General features: G+C 43.8%; 1 protein-coding gene across 2 annotated transcripts; it reads right to left on the reverse strand.

Annotated features, from left to right (window-relative positions):
- Nucleotides 1-713: 713 nt before the first annotated feature.
- On the reverse strand, nt 714-20,940 carry LOC106578921 (alpha-synuclein). 2 transcript variants are annotated; one of them, XM_014158188.2, is made up of 6 exons: nt 20,492-20,940; nt 10,008-10,049; nt 9,829-9,920; nt 4,351-4,374; nt 3,493-3,531; nt 714-3,105 (listed from the first exon to the last, which is right to left on the reverse strand). In XM_014158188.2, the coding sequence occupies exons 1-6, from the start codon at nt 20,610-20,612 to the stop codon at nt 3,085-3,087; spliced, it is 339 nt and encodes a 112-aa protein (XP_014013663.1). In that variant the 5' UTR covers nt 20,613-20,940; the 3' UTR covers nt 714-3,084. The 2 variants fall into 2 exon arrangements, with proteins under 2 accessions (XP_014013663.1, XP_014013664.1); XM_014158189.2 differs by lacking the exon at nt 4,351-4,374 and having other exon boundaries at nt 20,492-20,937.
- Nucleotides 20,941-21,244: the final 304 nt, after the last annotated feature.

The raw sequence follows: 21,244 nt of genomic DNA on the forward strand, positions 1-21,244 counted from the left end.
GTTCTAGGTTGACTTTTTGTTTTCTTCCTGACCTCTCTTGAACCCTTTCACAAGTATCGTCATTGTGTTGAAGGGAGGACCAATACGCAGCGGGAATGTGGATACTCATCTTTTTAATCAAACACGAGAAAAGCATCCACAGGGAAAAAACAATAAACATTACTCACGACGGCAACAGTGTAGCAGGCTATACAAACGCAGTGCTCACAAACAATTACCCACAAACACACAGACAAACACACCCTACTAATATAGGACTCCCAATCAAAGGCAACTCAACACACCTGCCTTCAATTGGGAGTCCCACCCCAATTAACTATACATAGAAAACCAAAGCTAGACAGAACGTAGACACACATACCAAAACACAAAAACCTCTGCCACGCCCTGACCAAAACTAATACAATTACTCCCTCTGCTGGTCAGGACGTGACAACCCCTCTGTCTCCCTGTAAGCTCCCAGCATGCCGATGGAGGTAGTGTCCTCATAGTGTACCTGTAGAGGAGAACAAAGAGCCTGGCTAAACCCCTGTGAGTGCACACGCACGCACGCACGCTCGCACACACAGAAAACATTGCTAAGACTGGCAGAGGGCATAGAAAAATATCCAGGATGGTACCACAATATCTCCATGGTAACATAGGCCATACATACTATTATAAACTGCATAATAATTAGTCACTCAAATGGAGAAATGAAGACGACACGGAAGTTTGGATTTCAACAAAACCGTCTTTAATTCACTGGTACTGTTTATAAAATCAGCAAGTTCGCTTCGATGCCAACTTAAACGTGGTGTGGGAGTGTTTATGTTGTTGTTTGTGTGCTTTATGAGTGTGTGTGTGTGTGTGTGTGTGTGTGTGTGTGTGTGTGTGTGTGTGTGTGTGTGTGTGTGTGTGTGTGTGTGTGTGTGTGTGTGTGTGTGTGTGTGTGTGTGTGTGTGTGTGAATTTGAGTGCAGAATAAGGCAACATGCAGTCATTAGTTTCCATTGGTCTCGTTGATAACACACACACTCTGTCCCAGGCCTGTTCTGAGCGGCTCAGACCATTCATTATTTTTGTGGGAATCAAAAATCAAATTTAAAATCCATTTCCCAGCATTCCCTGTGTGGGATGCTCTTCTATTACAACCCCCTGTCTGTCTGACTATTGCTCAGTGGTATTACTATGACAACCCCCTGTCTGTCTGACTATTGCTCGGTGGTATTACTATGACAACCCCCTGTCTGTCTGACTATTGCTCGGTGGTATTACTATGACAACCCCCTGTCTGTCTGACTATTGCTCGGTGGTATTACTATGACAACCCCCTGTCTGTCTGACTATTGCTCGGTGGTATTACTATGACAACCCCCTGTCTGTCTGACTATTGCTTAGTGGTGTTACTATGACAACCCCGTCTGTCTGACTATTGCTCTGTGGTATTACTATGACAACCCCCTGTCTGTCTGACTATTGCTCGGTGGTATTACTATGACAACCCCCTGTCTGTATGACTATTGCTCGGTGGTATTACTATGACAACCCCCTGTCTGTATGACTATTGCTCAGTGGTGTTACTATGACAACCCCCTGTCTGTATGACTATTGCTCGGTGGTATTACTATGACAACCCCCTGTCTGTCTGACAATTGCTCGGTGGTGTTACTATGACAACGAGGTATTTTCCCTTCACAACATCAGGATCCACAGGTATCTCTTTCTGCTTTCATCCCTTCCAACCCTGCCAGCAGACCCAGGCCAGATCTAGACGCAGACTAAACCCAGCCAGACCAAATCCACTGTAAAGTACTGCGTCTATTGATAGCTTCTGTTGTTGTGTGATTCCCAGTCTTTAAAGGAACTTTCTTCCTCTCAGACTATGTCATTTCTAACAAGGGACACACTAACTAACAGAACACGTGTTATGCTTTCTGGCATGTCTCAAACACACTCTAACACACACACACACTCACACACACACACACACACACACACACACACACACACACACACACACACACACACACACACACACACACACACTCTGTTCATTGCACGGGTCCCTACAGCAGCCTCTTGTGGACAGAACTCTCCTGAACTGCCCTACTACCTGACGAGTCTAACACACACACACACACACACACACACACACACACACACACACACACACACACACACACACACACACACACACACACTACAATCAGGTATGATGTCTCTGTGGTCCTGTCATCCTGAATAGTCATCACAGCTGTCTGCTGGCTGGAGTTTCCTTTTGGATTTCAACGTATTACGGATGAACGTCTATTTTTGCCGCATTAATTCCGCGGCTTGCTGGAACATTGTGATTTGTGGTGGCGTAGTGATCTGAACCGCACGCTCTGAGCATCACAAGGTCACGCCCAGATCTGGTCAATCCTTCTTCTTCTCTTTCGATGAGCACCAACGAAGGCATATATCCACACACCTGGATCACACACACCTGGATCACACACACCTGGATCACACACACCTGGATCACACACACCTGGATCACACACACCTGGATCCTTTCACACGTCTGTTTCTCCTGATCCGGCTGCCAACATCTGCCGTGTGTGTGTGTGTGTGTGTGTGTGTGTGTGTGTGTGTGTGTGTGTGTGTGTGTGTGTGTGTGTGTGTGTGTGTGTGTGTGTGTGTGTGTGTGTGTGTGTGTGTGTATGTGTGTGTGTGTGTGTGTGTGTATGTGTGTGTGTGTGTGTGTGTGTGTGTGTGTGTGTGTGTGTGTGTGTGTGTGTGTGTGTGTGTGTGTGTGTGTGGTGTGCGCAGGTCTCTTGATAGGGTATTGGGAGGTGTGAGGGAGAATATAACACCAGGGGTAACAACATGACAGCAACGACACAAAGGCGGGGAGCTACACGGGGCAGAACACAGTGGGGGGGGGGGCAGAAGAGGGTCTCATGGGGTATCAGGAGGTGTATAGGGTTATCTGGAAGAGTCTGTATCTGTTTTGGTTCCATAAAGTCACAAAAAATAAGTAGAACATCTGGAAGTCTGGAACAGCAGGGCGAAGGGAGCGAGGGACCAACAGAGGGCTGGGGAGAAGAGGTCCCTGGAATGACTAATAGCCACCCTGAGAGCCCTGTGAGTCAGAGAGAGAGAGATGGGGGGAGGGAGAGAGAGAGGGGGAGAGAGAGAGAGAGAGAGGGGGGAGAGAGAGCGAGGGGGGAGAGAGAGGGGGAAGAGAGAGAGAGGGAGAGAGATGGGGAGAGAGAGAGAGAGAGGGAGAGAGAGAGAGAGAGAGAGAGAGGGGGAGAGAGAGAGAGAGAGCGAGGGGGAGAGAGAGAGAGAGAGAGAGGGGGGAGAGAGAGCGAGGGGGGAGAGAGAGGGGGGAAGAGAGAGAGAGAGAGAGAGAGAGAGAGAGAGAGAGAGAGAGAGAGAGAGAGAGAGAAATAATCAATAATGACGTCATGATATCACCATCTTCTGCATAAAGAAAACAGAAATAGTGTGGTTGCTTGTCACTTACTTCTCCTTCTCCTCCCTGCTCCATTCCTCCATATTCTGCCTACAGAGAGAGACATTTTACATTAGAGTAACCTTGCCTGAGACCTGAAGACTTGGGTTAGCTCCTAGACCTGGTCTCTAGGCTTTAGCTCACTGGGCTAGCACAATCTTACGGCGTGCAGACGCCCTGGCTTCAAACCGAGTAGGTCACAGCTACATCAAGCACATTATCGCTTATGTCATGCTTATGACAGGCTTATGACAGGCTTATGATAGGGTTGAGTACGACACAGGGCCATTCAGTCTCTGGGCTGAAGTGTCTAATGAAGCAGAGGTTAGCATGGAATAGCTAGCATAGTAGATGTGATGTCACCCTCCTTGAGACCTGAAGTACTGTTGCCCCCACCCATCCAGAGGCATTCTTTTTGTAGGCAGTGGATAAACAGGAGCAAGCGCTGTTATTTTGACTGTGCATCTTAGACCAGAGAGATCCACGCAGGTTAAGTTTATGCCTATGCTACGCCAGAGATGCATAGATGCAGTCTTAAGTTGTGTTATTATCTATAGATACAGCATGGTTAGAGATGGTTATGGATAGAGTTAGGAGAGGGTTAGGAGAGGGTTTGGAGAGAGTTATGGAGAGAGGAGAGGGTTTTGGAGAGAGTTATAGAGAGGGTTAGGAGAGAGTTAGGAGATGGTTTAGAACATAGGTTAGGTCCTAACAGGACGCTAGCCAGTCAGTGTTTGAAAGCTCATTCGCCTTTCATATATGCACCAAGGAACTATATGTTAGGCTGAATCATGCAGCATTCGCTAGCCAGCCACCCCACCATAACCTAGAACATCTGACCCGCCCTTCCCTCTCCTGTCCAATAGGCACCTCGTATACAGGCTGAGGCTCCTCCTACCAACGGAACACAGAGGAAACAAACACAACAACAACAAAGGGTTAGCAACACCAACAACAACACCAACAACACAACACCAACACAACAACAACAACACCGACACAAACACAACACCAACACAACAACAACACACCACCAACACAACAACAACAACACCGACACAAACACAACACCAACACAACAACAACAACAACACAACACCAACACAACAACAACACCGACACAAACACAACACCAACACAACAACAACACAACACCAACACAACAACAACAACACCGACAACACAACACCAACACAACAACAACAACACCGACACAAACACAACACCAACACAACAACAACAACACCGACACAAACACAACACCAACACAACAACAACACAACACCAACAACAACACCAACAACACAACACCGACACAAACACAACACCAACACAACAACAACAACACCGACACAAACACAACACCAACACAACAACAACACACCACCAACACAACAACAACACAAACACACCAACACCAACTCAGCAACAACAACACCAACACAACAACAACAACACCGACACAAACACAACACCAACACAACAACAACAACACCGACACAAACACAACAACAACACAACAACAACACACCACCAACACAACAACAACACAAACACACCAACACCAACTCAGCAACAACAACACCGACACAACACCAACACAACATCAACAACACCACCACCACCAACAACAACAACACCACCAACAACAACAACACCAACACAACAACACACCACCAACACAACAACACACCACCAACACAACAACACACCACCAACACAACAACAACAACACCAACACAGCACAACAACAACACCAGCACAACAACAACACCAACACAACATAACACAACAACACAACAACAACACACAACACACAACACCAACACAACAACAACAACACCGACACAAACACAACACCAACACAACAACAACACACCACCAACACAACAACAACAACACCGACACAAACACAACACCAACACAACAACAACAACAACACAACACCAACACAACAACAACACCGACACAAACACAACACCAACACAACAACAACACAACACCAACACAACAACAACAACACCGACAACACAACACCAACACAACAACAACAACACCGACACAAACACAACACCAACACAACAACAACAACACCGACACAAACACAACAACACCGACACAAACACAACACCAACACAACAACAACACAACACCAACACAACAACAACACCGACACAAACACAACACCAACACAACAACAACACAACACCAACACAACAACAACAACACCGACAACACAACACCAACACAAAAACAACAACACCGACACAAACACAACACCAACACAACAACAACAACACTGACACAAACACAACACCAACACAACAACAACACAACACCAACAACAACACCAACAACACAACACCAACACAACAACAACAACACCGACACAAACACAACACCAACACAACAACAACAACACCGACACAAACACAACACCAACACAACAACAACACACCACCAACACAACAACAACACAAACACACCAACACCAACTCAGCAACAACAACACAAACACAACAACAACAACACCGACACAAACACAACACCAACACAACAACAACAACACCGACACAAACACAACAACAACACAACAACAACACACCACCAACACAACAACAACACAAACACACCAACACCAACTCAGCAACAACAACACCAACACAACACCAACACAACATCAACAACACCACCACCACCAACAACAACAACACCACCAACAACAACAACACACCACCAACACAACAACACACCACCAACACAACAACAACAACACCAACACAGCACAACAACAATACCAGCACAACAACAACACCAACACAACATAACACAACAACACAACAACAACACACAACACACAACACAATCAACACAGACACCAACACAACACCAACACCAACACAACACAACACAACAACAACAACACACCATCAACACCAACAACAACACCAACACAGCACAACAACAGCATCAACAACAACAACAACACAACACCACCAACAACAACAACAACAACACAACACCAACACCCAACAACAACAACAACACACCAACAACAACAATACACAACACCAACACAAACACACCAACACACCAACAACAACACACAACACAACACCAACAACAATACACAACACCAACACAACAACAACAACACCAACACAACACAAACATAAAATAACACCAACACAACACCAACACACCAACACCAACACAACAACATCAACACAACACCAACACAACCCCAACAACAACACACCAACAACAACACCAACACAGCACAAACATAAAATAACACCAACACAACACCAACACACCAACACCAACACAACAACATCAACACAACACCAACACAACCCCAACAACAACACACCAACAACAACACCAACACAGCACAAACATAAAATAACACCAACACAACACCAACACACCAACACCAACACAACAACATCAACACAACACCAACACAACCCCAACAACAACACACCAACAACAACACCAACACAGCACAAACATAAAATAACACCAACACAACACCAACACACCAACACCAACACAACAACATCAACACAACACCAACACAACCCCAACAACAACACACCAACAACAACACCAACACAGCACAAACATAAAATAACACCAACACAACACCAACACACCAACACCAACACAACAACATCAACACAACACCAACACAACCCCAACAACAACACACCAACAACAACACCAACACAGCACAACAACAGTATCAACACAACACAACAACAACAACAACACCAACACAACACCACCAACAACAACTCCAACACAACACCAACACCAACACACCACCAACAACAACAACACACCAACAACAACAACACACCAACACACCACCAACACAAACACAACACCAACACAACAACACACCACCAACACGACAGCAAAGGGTTAGCAACACAACACATATTCATATGGAGAATGTGGAGTGAGTTACAGGCCTACCATTATAGGACTAATATCAAACCTAATCTGTCTGAATTTCTGAACCACTGGCTATTAAAGGAGCTGCCATTCCCCTGTCTGTCTGTCTGTCTGTCTGTCTGTCTGTCTGTCTGTCTGTCTGTCTGTCTGTCTGTCTGTCTGTCTGTCTGTCTGTCTGTCTGTCTGTCTGTCTGTCTGTCTGTCTGTCTGTCTGTCTGTCTGTCTGTCCACCCGTCCGTCTTTCTATCAGAGCAGCGGTACTGTGGGAAATAGCGACACCAAGTGGTCAAACAACAGACTGCTCTTGTGGCGTCATGGCACTACCATCTGACACCGACTGAAGGATGTTGACTGTTATGCTTTTTGAGTCTGCATTCATGTCGTTACTCAATTATGTTGTTACTCAACCTTGTTGTTACTCAACCTTGTTGCATTTCTTATTCTGTTGTAATCCTTTCAAAGGGGAAAGGGAAAGGGAGATACCTAGTCAGTTGTAAAGGGAAAGGGAGATACCTAGTCAGTTGTAAAGGGAAAGGGAGATACCTAGTCAGTTGTAAAGGAAAAGGGGGAAACCTAGTCAGTTGTAAAGGAAAAGGGAGATACCTAGTCAGTTGTAAAGGGAAAGGGGGATACCTAGTCAGTTGTAAAGGGAAAGGGGGATACCTAGTCAGTTGTAAAGGGAAAGGGGGATACCTAGTCAGTTGTAAAGGGAAAGGGGGAAACCTAGTCAGTTGTAAAGGAAAAGGGGGATACCTAGTCAGTTGTAAAGGGAAAGGGGGATACCTAGTCAGTTGTAAAGGGAAAGGGGGATACCTAGTCAGTTGTAAAGGAAAAGGGGGATACCTAGTCAGTTGTAAAGGGAAAGGGGGATACCTAGTCAGTTGTAAAGGGAAAGGGGGATACCTAGTCAGTTGTAAAGGGAAAGGGGGAAACCTAGTCAGTTGTAAAGGGAAAGGGAGATACCTAGTCAGTTGTAAAGGGAAAGGGAGATACCTAGTCAGTTGTAAAGGAAAAGGGGGATACCTAGTCAGTTGTAAAGGGAAAGGGGGAAACCTAGTCAGTTGTAAAGGGAAAGGGAGATACCTAGTCAGTTGTAAAGGAAAAGGGGAAAACCTAGTCAGTTGTAAAGGAAAAGGGGGATACCTAGTCAGTTGTAAAGGGAAAGGGAGATACCTAGTCAGTTGTAAAGGAAAAGGGGAAAACCTAGTCAGTTGTAAAGGAAAAGGGGGATACCTAGTCAGTTGTAAAGGGAAAGGGGGATACCTAGTCAGTTGTAAAGGAAAAGGGGGATACCTAGTCAGTTGTAAAGGGAAAGGGGGATACCTAGTCAGTTGTAAAGGGAAAGGGGGATACCTAGTCAGTTGTAAAGGGAAAGGGGGATACCTAGTCAGTTGTAAAGGGAAAGGGGGAAACCTAGTCAGTTGTAAAGGGAAAGGGAGATACCTAGTCAGTTGTAAAGGGAAAGGGGGAAACCTAGTCAGTTGTAAAGGGAAAGGGGGAAACCTAGTCAGTTGTAAAGGGAAAGGGAGATACCTAGTCAGTTGTAAAGGGAAAGGGGGATACCTAGTCAGTTGTAAAGGGAAAGGGGGAAACCTAGTCAGTTGTAAAGGGAAAGGGGGATACCTAGTCAGTTGTAAAGGGAAAGGGGGATACCTAGTCAGTTGTAAAGGGAAAGGGGGAAACCTAGTCAGTTGTAAAGGGAAAGGGAGATACCTAGTCAGTTGTAAAGGGAAAGGGGGATACCTAGTCAGTTGTAAAGGGAAAGGGAGATACCTAGTCAGTTGTAAAGGGAAAGGGGGATACCTAGTCAGTTGTAAAGGGAAAGGGAGATACCTAGTCAGTTGTAAAGGGAAAGGGAGATACCTAGTCAGTTGTAAAGGGAAAGGGGGATACCTAGTCAGTTGTAAAGGGAAAGGGAGATACCTAGTCAGTTGTAAAGGGAAAGGGGGATACCTAGTCAGTTGTATAGGGAAAGGGGGATACCTAGTCAGTTGTAAAGGGAAAGGGGGATACCTAGTCAGTTGTAAAGGGAAAGGGGGATACCTAGTCAGTTGTAAAGGGAAAGGGGGAAACCTAGTCAGTTGTAAAGGGGAAGGGGGAAACCTAGTCAGTTGTACAACTGAATGCATTCAACTGAAAAAGGGTGCTGTGTCACCTGATTGATAGTCTCGCGAGGACTGAAGCCTGGGCTTTCAGAGGCTACCTGATTGATAAGGTCAAGTTATTGTGTCTAGTATTATGTCAACGGTCCTAATCTGACATTCCTTACCAGTTATTGTGTTGATTGATCACTTATTATATTCTTAGTATATTCTTGTTCACATTGACCTGTCAGTCACTAATAATTGATCAATCATTCTTTCATCTGTTGTCATGGTAACTCACCGCTTGTCCGGTATTCTCCATGCCTCCCTGTAAGAGGTCAGCTCCAGCAGCAGTGGGGTCCCCGACGATGTTCGCCTGGTCGCGGTTAGCAACTAACAACACAGAGATCAATTTATCAATCAATCAATCAGATCCCAAAATAATGTGTGTGTGTATGTGTGTCCGTGTGTGTGTCTTACCTATGTTTACCCCTGCGTCCATTCCCTCCTTTGTCTTTGAACCTGAGGAAAGAAAGACATTACAACACATCAATATCTTACAATCATATTGCAATTGATATGTGAAGAATGATCAGGCATCAGTTTTGTGATATACTATGTAAACACAGACTAGGAACGAACTACTGTGTTAATGAGTGCAGTAAACAGAAATCTGTTGGAATCTATAAGTATTATAGTTATTTGGTGAGGAGGTTTTTGGCCACCCAGTAGCAGCACACTGTATGTCACTCACTTTAAAATCCAAAAGGATGATATTATATTATGATTCCTCTGCTCCATAATATCAGTTTCCCCCTTCCTTTCTCTTTCCAACCCTTGCTCTCTCTCTCCATCCCTCTCTCTCTCTCTCTCTCTCTCTCTCTCTCTCTCTCTCTCTCTCTCTCTCTCTCTCCAACCCTCTCTCTCTCTTTTTCTCTTTCTCTCTCCCTTCCTCTCCCCCTCTCTCTCCCTTTTCTCTTTCTCTTTCCCTCTCTCTCACCCCCTCTCTCTCCAACCCTCTCTCTCTCTCTCTCCCTCTCTCTCACTCTTTGTCTCTCTCTTTCTCCACCCTCTCTCTAACCCCCCTCTCTCTTTCTCCCCCTCTCTCTCTCCCTCTCTCTCTCTCTTTGTCTCTCTCTCTCCTTCTCCCCCCTCTCTCTCCCTCCCCCTCTCTCTCTCTCTCTTTGTTTCTCTCTCTCTGACGTTACAGTATTATACATTCTTAGGCTGATTAAATAGTCGTTACGCAACAGCTGGATAGAGGAAAAGAAAAAGGGAGGGATAGAGAGAAAAATAGATTGAGGGAGGGGGGATGGAGAGAAAGAGAGAGCCTACAGGGATGATGCATGAGCAAATCCAGCAAAAAAACTGTAGAATTACATATATATTTCACATAACCAGTAGAATTATACATCTATTTCACATAACCAGTAGAATTATATATCTATTTCACATAACCAGTAGAATTATACATCTATTTCACATAACCAGTAGAATTATATATTTATTTCACATAACCAGTAGAATTATACATATATTTCAAATAACCAGTAGAATTATATATCTACTTCACATAACCAGTAGAATTATATATATATTTCACATAACCAGTAGAATTATATATCTATTTCACATAACCAGTAGAATTATACATCTATTTCACATACAAAAACACATGTTCCATAGCACACAGTTGATTGGATATGAGTACTCTTGCGTTCTCTCTCTACAGTACCTCTCTCTCTTCCCGCCCTCATTCTCTCTCCACACTCTCTCAGAACTGCAGATGCCTCACTTCATCTATCCTCCGTTTCTCTCTTGTTTTCTTTCTGTCATACCCCTCTCTCTCTTTCTCCCTGCACGCTTCTCGCTCTCTGTGAGCCACGTGACGAGCTGCGCAGTGCTGCAGCAGACGCACACCAATACGCACAGTGGCACACACACACATTGCAGCATGGCTAGGACAAAGTTTCCTTCTCTGAGTCAGAGGAGCATCCCTCCTGGGTACAGCTTCTATCTATTACGTGTGTTTGTGCACAGCAAATTCTCCAGTGTAAAAAACAACAACAACATTGACAGTGTTAAATCAACACTGAAAGTGTTGAGTCTGTGGACCCATATAGACACCAGAACATTGCTAAATTATCACACTGCTTTGTGTAAAACATTATTTAAATATTTCCCAGAGTACCTTTCAAGTAAATTGTAGAGTTATCACCCATGACTGTATTTGTAAGTGCTTGTTGCATTCATCCATTTACAGTCCTGAAGACTTCACCAAATTACATCCTAAGTGAATATGTTATTTATTTTACATTTTTATGCAATACCATACATATTTCATTAAGCCTTATTTTCAGGGCCTAGTTTAACAGGGCCTGAAACTCATACACATCACTTTAAACCAAAAACCACACCTATCATTATCAATTTCCCAGCATGCTTTATTGCAGGTTGATTTTCAGAGTTGTTTGTTTCAATATCTATGTTTGTGCATGTACACTGATTGATTGATTGATTAATCTTATGCTACACGAACACACTAAGACAGTCGTGAAGAGGGCACGACAAAGCCTATTCCCCCTCAGGAGACTGAAAAGATTTGGCATGGGTCCTCAGATCCTCAAAAGGTTCTACAGCTGCACCATCGAGAGCATCCTAACTGGTTGCATCACTGCCTGGTATGGCAACTGCTCAGCCTCCGACTGCAAGGCACTACAGAGGGTAGTGCGTACAGCCCAATACATCACTGGGCCAAGCTTCCTGCCATCCAGGACCTCTATATCAGTCGGTGTCAGAGGAAGGCTCTAAAAATTACAGCCACCGGAGTCATAGACTATTCTCTTTGCTACCGCAAGGTAAGCGGTACCAGAGTGCCAAGTCGAGGTCCAAAAGGCAGTCGTAAAAACCACCAAGTGCTATGATGAAACTGGCTCTCATGAGGATCGTCACAGGAAAGGAAGACCCAGAGTTATCTCTGCTTTACGGATAAATTCATTAGAGTTATCAGCCTCAGAAATTGCAGCCCAAATAAATGCTTCATAGTTCAAGTAACAGACACATCTCAACATCAACTGTCCAGAGGAGACTGTGGGAATCAGGCCTTCTTGGTTGAATTGCTGCAAAGAAACCCCTACTAAAGGATACCAATAATAAGAAGAGACTTGCTTTGGCCAAGAAACATGAGCAACGGACATTAGACTGGAGGAAATCTCTCCTTTGGTCTGATAGATCCAAATTTGAGATTTTTGGTTCCAACCGCTGTCTTTGTGAAACACAGAGTAGGTGAACGGATGATCTCTGCATGTGTGGTTCCCACCGTGAAGCATGGAGGAGGAGGTGTGATGGTGTGTGGGTGCTTTGCTGGTGACACTGTCAGTGATTTATTTAGACTTCAAGGCAAACTTAACCAGCATGGCTACAACAGCATTCTGCAGCGATACGCCATCCCGTCTTGTTTGCGCTAAGTGGGACTATCATTTGTTTTTCAACAGGACAATGAACCAACACACAGGCTCTGTAAGGGCTATTTGACCAAGAAGGAAAGTGATGGAGTGCTGCATCAGATGACCTGGCCTCCACAATCACCCGACCTCAACCCAATTGAGATGGTTTGGGATGAGTTGGACCACAGAGTAAAGGAAAAGCAGCCAACAAGTTCTCAGCAAATGTGGGAACTCCTTCAAGACTGTTGGAACAGCATTCCAGGTGAAGCTGGTTGAGAGAATTCCAAGAGTGTGCAAAGCTGTCTTCAAGGCAAAAGATGCCTACTTTGAAGAATCTCAAATATAAAATATATTTTGATATGTTTAACACTTTTTGGGTTACTGCATGATTCCATATGTGTTATTTCATAGATTTGATGTCTTCACTATTATTACATTTACATTTTAGTCATTTAGCAGACGCTCTTATCCAGAGCGACTTACAGTAGTGAATGCATACATTTCATACATTTTTTTTCTCCGTACTGGTCCCCCGTGGGAATCGAACCCACAACCCTGGCGTTGCAAACACCATGCTCTACCAACTGAGCTACAATGTAGAAAATAGTAAAAATAAATAAAAAACCCTTGAATGAGTAGGTGTGTCCAAACTTTTGACTGGTACTGTAAATGTTTCTAAACTAATCCAATCAGTTAGTTAGAGTTGAAGTTTCAGGCCCCTGTATTAGCATAAAAGTAGGCCCTCAAAATAAGGCCTTATGAAATACTTGTGGTACTGTGTTAAATATATATTTTTTATGATAAGATGTTTGCTTAGGATCTTACTTGGTGAACTCCATAGGACTGAAAATGGATGAATGCAATTACCATGTCTCTGTCACCAGTGGAGGCTGGTGGGATGAGCTATAGGAGGAGGGGTCATTGTAATGTCTGGAATGGAATAAATGGAACGGTATCAAAGATATGAAACCACCTCCTATATCTTCTCCCACCAGTCTCCTCTGTCTGTCACTAACAAATAAAGTCATTGGCTGTAACTCTACAATGTACTCGAAAAGCAAGGCTTATTTAAATACGGCTTTCCAGTAAGCAGTGTGTTAATTTAACACCGTTCCGGTGTCTATGTAGGTCCACAGTTTCAACCATTTCAGTGTTGATTTAACACTCTGTGTTCATTTGGGTTTTTTTAACACAGGAGAACTTGATGTGTACCCTCTACACCATGTGGTGTTTCTTGGTGTTTCCCAGCAGGATTAATATCAGAGATTACCCCTCCGTGTAAGACTCAGGGGAGCTTGTTGTCATGTGGTGTTTCTTGGTGTTTCCCAGCAGGATTAATATCAGAGATTACCCCTCCGTGTAAGACTCAGGGGAGCTTGTTGTCATGTGGTGTTTCTTGGTGTTTCCCAGCAGGATTAATATCAGAGATTACCCCTCCGTGTAAGACTCAGGGGAGCTTGTTGTCATGTAGTGTTTCTTGGTGTTTCCCAGCAGGATTAATATCAGAGATTACCCCTCCGTGTAAGACTCAGGGGAGCTTGTTGTCATGTGGTGTTTCTTGGTGTTTCCCAGCAGGATTAATATCAGAGATTACCCCTCCGTGTAAGACTCAGGGGAGCTTGTTGTCATGTGGTGTTTCTTGGTGTTTCCCAGCAGGATTAATATCAGAGATTACGCCTCCGTGTAAGACTCAGGGGAGCTTGTTGTCATGTGGTGTTTCTTGGTGTTTCCCAGCAGGATTAATATCAGAGATTACCCCTCCGTGTAAGACTCAGGGGAGCTTGTTGTCATGTGGTGTTTCTTGGTGTTTCCCAGCAGGATTAATATCAGAGATTACGCCTCCGTGTAAGACTCAGGGGAGCTTGTTGTCATGTGGTGTTTCTTGGTGTTTCCCAACAGGATTCACTTTCACTTGATGAAATCCATAGGACTTAAAATGAATGAATGCAACAACCATGTCTCTGTCACTAACAAATACAGTCATGGGTGGTAACTCTACAATTTACTCAAAAGGCAAGGCACTAAGTCTTTACACTAAGCGATGTGTTAATTTAACATTGTTCCAGTGTCTATATGGGTCCACAGATTCAACACTTTCAATGTTGATTTAACACTCTCAGTGTTCATTTCATTTTATTTTACACTGGATAACTTCCTGTGTGCGTGTGTGTGTGCATGAGAATTCGTAGAGTGTGAGCGAGTGACCGTCTGTCTGTCGACAGCAGGTATGGGCAACCGACGGCCCCCCTTTTGTAGGCCTGCTTATCAATTTACCCCAAAATTCTATAATAATAGAAATATATATTTTTGGGAAATCAGTCTAGTATATAGATATTGAAAAATGTATTTGTCAATGGAAATATATTGGATTTTCTATGACAAGGATGGACAACTGGCAGAGATCAATTTCCAATTTTGAATTTTTTGGAACTCAGTTGGGCTTTCAACTTAATGTTGAGTGTTAGAATATTAGAATACACAAGGTGTAATTTTCTAAATGTGGTTGTGCATCAGCAGTTTTTCTCTTGTTACGTCGGTCACTCAATTAGCCCATGTCAGCTAACACTTTTTTAGATGGGTAAGTTAGCCTAGCCAGCTAACTAAACTTGTAGTAATAATGGTCAAATTACCGATTTGGTTGATTTTGTTAATCACAGATATTATGTTCAAAACTGAAAAACATTATCTCTAGCCCATGGCAAATGAAAACATTGTCTCCAGCCCATGGCAAAATGAAAAACATTATCTCCAGCCCATGACAAAATGAAAACATTATCTCCAGCCCATGGCAAAATGAAAACATTATCTTCAGCCCATGGCAAAATGAAAAACATTATCTCCATCCCATGGCAAAATGAAAAACATTATCTCCAGCCCATGGCAAAATGAAAACATTATCTCCAGCCCATGGCAAAATGAAAAACATTATCTCCAGCCCATGGCAAAATGAAAAACATTATCTCCACCTCATGTCAAAATGAAAAACATTATCTCCACCCCATGGCAAAATGAAAACATTATCTCCAGCCCATGGTAAAATGAAAACATTATCTCCACCCCATGGCAAAATGAAAACATTATCTCCACACCAAGGCAAAATAAAAACATTATCTCCACCTCATGGTAAAATGAAAACATTATCTCCAGCCCATGGTAAAATGAAAACATTATCTCCAGCCCATGGCAAAATGAAAAAAATTATCTCCACTCCATGGCAAAATGAAAACATTATCTCCACACCAAGGCGAAATGAAAACATTATCTCCACCTCATGGTAAAATGAAAATATTATCTCCAGCCCAGGGAAAAATGAAAATATTATCTCTAGCCCATGGAAAAATGAAAACATTATCTCCAGCCCATGGTAAAATGAAAACATTATCTCCAGCCCATGGTAAAATGAAAACATTATCTCCACCTCATGACAAAATGAGTAGAATTTCAGGAAATGAACTCTAACATGTTAATGTTTTTTCTCCCTGTCAAGAGGGGGGCTGCTAAAATGTTTTACAAAATTTAACTTAGGGCCCCCAAACGCTGACTTTATGTGCGGGTATAGATCTGGGTACATATTGCGGACCCTCATGATGAGTTCAGATTTTTTGAGGCCCAACCCCCATCAAAGTTGCCCATCCCTGGTCTACAGTATCCAGACCAATACAGTGTTCTTTTTCTAGCTGTTTAGCAGCAGGGTATACCCCTGAAAGAGAGCTCCTCTGCAGCCAATGACCTGTGAAATGGTCATACGCATATGAGCACACATGCACGTGCACATGTATGCACACATGCGCACGTACGCACGCACGCACGCACATGCACACTTCTGCTCCAGTAAGCTTTGTGTGGATGACCTTGTTAGAGAGGCGTTGCATTCTGGGTAAAATTGCATAGCATTTTGTGATAGAAGTAATAATCCATACATGATTTGTTTTGATTGGACGACTCTGCTCCCCCTGGGCCCTGGTGCGCTGGCACACACACACACACACACACACACACACACACACACACACACACACACACACACACACACACACACACACACACACACACACACACTCTGCTGACGTCTGCAGTCTCAGTTGATAGATTACACACACAAGGTAAAAAAAATATATATATATATATATATATAGTGCCAAATAAGGGTTCTTTGGCTTGTAACAAATGCACATCCATTTTTGGCACTGTATAGAACGCTTTTTTGAAGGTTCTATAAAGAACATTGCACATAAGGTTCTAAATGGAACTTCTATGATGCTATAAAGAACCCTTTCCTAAGGTTCTATAAAGAACAATTAATAAAAGGTTCTATATAGTAAAGTTAATTTCATGCTAACGGCACTTTTTTACAGTAATTTCTGGTAACATACTGTACTTTTTTAAATAGTAAATTACAGGTTACTAGCTGCCAGTAAGTTACCATTAAAAAAGTAAAATTTTTTGACAGTGTATTGTTACAACCCTTTTCGGGGCTATATAAAACCTTTTCCTATGGTTCTTTATAGAACCTTTATGGAGAATGGTTCCAAACAGAACCTTCCCCAAAATCAAAAGTTCTTTGTGATCCTTTTAATAACCATACAGGGTTTTTTGTTCTGTTTTAATAGCCTTAATTAATATATTTGTTAAAATTCCATAGGTTTTATTATTGTGTTTATTAACAAGTTGAACCAGGTGTGTTAGCTCTGGAATGGCTGGGGGTCCCTGAGGAGAGCACTACTGATTTTGGTAACTATTCTCAATTGACACAAAGCCATATGCAAATCTTTCACAGGATATTGTCAATAGCCATAAACTTACATGATGATTGACAGCATAACACAACACATTAGATAAACTGGAATGACTCTCACTCATGATTGCACTAAAAGAGCTGTGTAAACCACACCCCAAAATATTCTATTGAGCTGTTTGCCCTACATTTTAATTATCACTAAAAGAATCATTACGGTTCCACATAGAACCATCACCCTTCCACTTGAGGAACTGTCTTTTTTTAGTGTGTAGATACAGTATGTTTTCAGGAACATGAACCCTCTGGCAGGTAGCACAGTGGTAAGAGTTTTGAGCCAGTAACCGAAAGGTCACTAGTGAAGGGATAAGGTGAAATAAATCTGTCAATCTGCCCTTGGGCAAGGTACTTAACCCTAATTGCTGAATAATGGCTGATCTCTCGGAGTGGGATATCCACTAAATACATTTCCTCACCACGCACTTGTACAGGTTACACAAATGTAAGCACCCCCTTCACCGAACCTCTCTCAATCTATCCATCTCTTTCTCCATCTGTTCATCTCTAAGCCATGGGATGGGAAGCAGCCAGCTCAATGACGTAACCCCAGCGTCTATTCTCTCTCTCTCTCTCTCTCTCTCTCTCTCTCTCTCTCTCTCTCTCGCGCTATTTTAAATGTACACAGAACAAAAAGATAAACACAACATGTCATGTGATGGTTCCATGTTTTAAGAGCTGAAATAAAAGATTCCAGAAATGTCTCTAGAATTTTGTGCACAAATTTGTTTGCATCCTTGTTAGTGAGCATTTCTCCTTTGTAAAATAATCCATCCAGTTGACAGGTGTGGCATATCAAGAAGTTGACTAAACAGCATGCTACTTACACAGGTGCCACTTGTGCTGGGGACAATAAAAGGCCACTCTAAAATGTGCAGTGTTGTCACAAAACACAAGGCCACAGATGTCTCAAGTTTTCAGGGAGCATGCAATTGGCCTGCTGACTGCAGGAATGTCCACCAGAGCTGTTGCCAGAGAATTGAATGTTAATTTCTCCACCATAAGCCGCCTCCAATGTCGTTTTAGAGAATTTGGCAGTACGTCCAACTGACCTCACAACGGCAGACAGCGTGTATTGCGTTGTGTGGACGAGCAGTTTGCTGATGTCAACGTTGTGAACAGAGTGCCCCACGGTGGCAGTGAGGTTATGGTACAGGCAGACATAAGCTACGGACAACGACCACAATTTCATTTTATCGATGGCAATTTGAATGCACAGAAATACCGTGATGAGTTCCTGAGGGTAATTGTGAGACCCATTTTTTACAAGGTATCTGTGACCAACAGATGCATATCTGTATTCCCAGTCATGTGAAATCCATAGATTAGCGCCTAATGAATTTATTTCAATTGACTGATTTCCTTATTATGAACTGTAACTCAGTAAAACCTTTGAAATTGTTGCATATTGCATTTATATTTTTGTTCAGTATAAATCGTCATTGATTTGGCTATGTATGAACATTGAACTGAGCCAATAAATGTAATTGCACCCCCCCCCCCCCTCTATTTCTCTCTTCCCGTCACTCCCTCTGTCTGTTCCCTGCAGACTCTGAAGGCAGTTAGTCATCAGTAGTCTCTCTCTCTGTCTCTCTCACACACACACACACACACAGTGTTAGCTGTAGCTGTCAGACTGAGGGGTCAGAGATGCACAAGCCTGTGTGTGTGTGTACCCTGTTCCTAGCGCAAACCCTTTGGCCCTCACACAGGCTAACCTTGAGCAGTGACGCACATACACACTCTCACACACACTGGTGAATCCCTCCTCACAGAATCAACCTCTCACAGTATTGGACCCTGTCTAATTGTCTGGTGGTAGCAGCCTTGGCATGGCCTTATCTAGGTTATAACATGTTATAGCGCTCTTGTGAACGACTGCAGTCCCACCAATGTCACACTACATCTTCCCCTCTCTCCCCTCCTCTCTTCTAGCTCTCTCTTCCTCTGTCTTTCTTTCTCTCTCTCTTCCTCTCTATTCTCTATATCCTCTCTATTCTCTCTCTCGCCTCCTCCTCTCTATCCTCTCTATCCTCTCTATCCTCCTCTCTTCTAGCTCTCTCTTCCTCTGTCTTTCTTTCTCTCTCTCTCTTCCTCTCTATTCTCTCTCTCTCTCCTCCTCCTCTCTATTCTCTCTATCCTCTCTATCCTCTCTATCCTCCTCTCTATCCTCTCTATCCTGTCTATCCTCTTCTCTATATCCTCTCTATCCTCCTCTCTATCCTCTCTCTCCTCCTCTTTATATCCTCTCTATCCTCTCTCTCTCACTCTCTCTCCTCCTCTTCTCTATCCTCTCTATCCTACTTTCTGTCCTCTCTATCCTCCTCTCTATTCGCCTCTCTCTCTCTCTCTCTCTCTCACTCTCTCTCCTCCTCCTCTCTATTCTCTCTATCCGCTCTATCCTCCTCTCTATCATCTATCTATCCCCCTCTCTCTTCTCCTCTCTATCCTCCTCTCTTAATCTGATTCCTTCACTCCATGTCTTCCTCTGTCCCTCTACTATTTTCTTCATCCTTGTCTCTACCACACCCCATCTCATTCTTTCTGTCCCTCTCTCCTCCTCGTCCTCTCTGCACCAGCTCTGCAGTATTCTGCCTCTGCTCCTTGGCAACCCCATCCCCTCCCCCTTCCTCACTGTTACTGTCCCAGACTGGTGTACCCATGGGACCCCTTTATCGCGCTCACACACACTCACACACTCATTGCAGTGCTGTGGGTACACTTACCTACATACATGACACCCTCCTTGGTCTTAGCGGCTGCCCCCTCCACCCCAGCCTTGGTCTTCTCCGCAGCGGCCACCACCCCCTCCTTGGCCATGCTGAACCCCTTCATCAGTACATCCATCCTGGGATAGGTCTCTCCTGGGCTTCCCTGCTCTGAAACGGGCCTGCTGGCTGCTGGCTGGGCTGGTCACACAGACTGTGTGAGAAAGAGAGTGTGTGTATCAGTGACTCCTCCTCCAACAGTGGTGCAGAGAGAGAGATGGAGAGAGCGATAGAGAGAGAGAGAGAGGACTGCACTTCAGGGCTACAGGATGCAGACTGAGAGAGAAGAGGAGAGAGAGACTGAGTGGACAGAGAGAGAAGAGAAAGTGTGAGAGAGAAATAAAGAGGAAGCAGGCGTGCATGTGATGGAGAGAACGAGCGACAGGAAGACAGAACATGCTGGTTGCTGCAGCATATTTAAGTCACGCTGCAGCCAGCCCCTCCCCTTCTCTCTCTCTCTCTCTCACTCCCTCTCTCTCTCTCTCTCTCTCTCTCTCTCTCTCTCCCCTTCCTTGCTTTCTCTCTCTCTCTCTCTCTCTCTCTCTCTCTCTCTCTCTCTCTCTCACTCCCTCTCTCTCTCTCTCACTCTCTCCCCTTCCTTGCTTTCTCTCTCTCTCTCTATTTCTCTCTCTCTCTCTCTCTATTTCTCTCTCTCTCTCTCTCTCTCTCTCTCTCACTCCCTCTCTCTCTCTCTCTCACTCTCTCCTCTTC

Source organism: Salmo salar, chromosome ssa19 (genome assembly GCF_905237065.1).
Source record: "Salmo salar chromosome ssa19, Ssal_v3.1, whole genome shotgun sequence".
NCBI classification, from domain to species: Eukaryota; Metazoa; Chordata; class Actinopteri; order Salmoniformes; family Salmonidae; genus Salmo; species Salmo salar.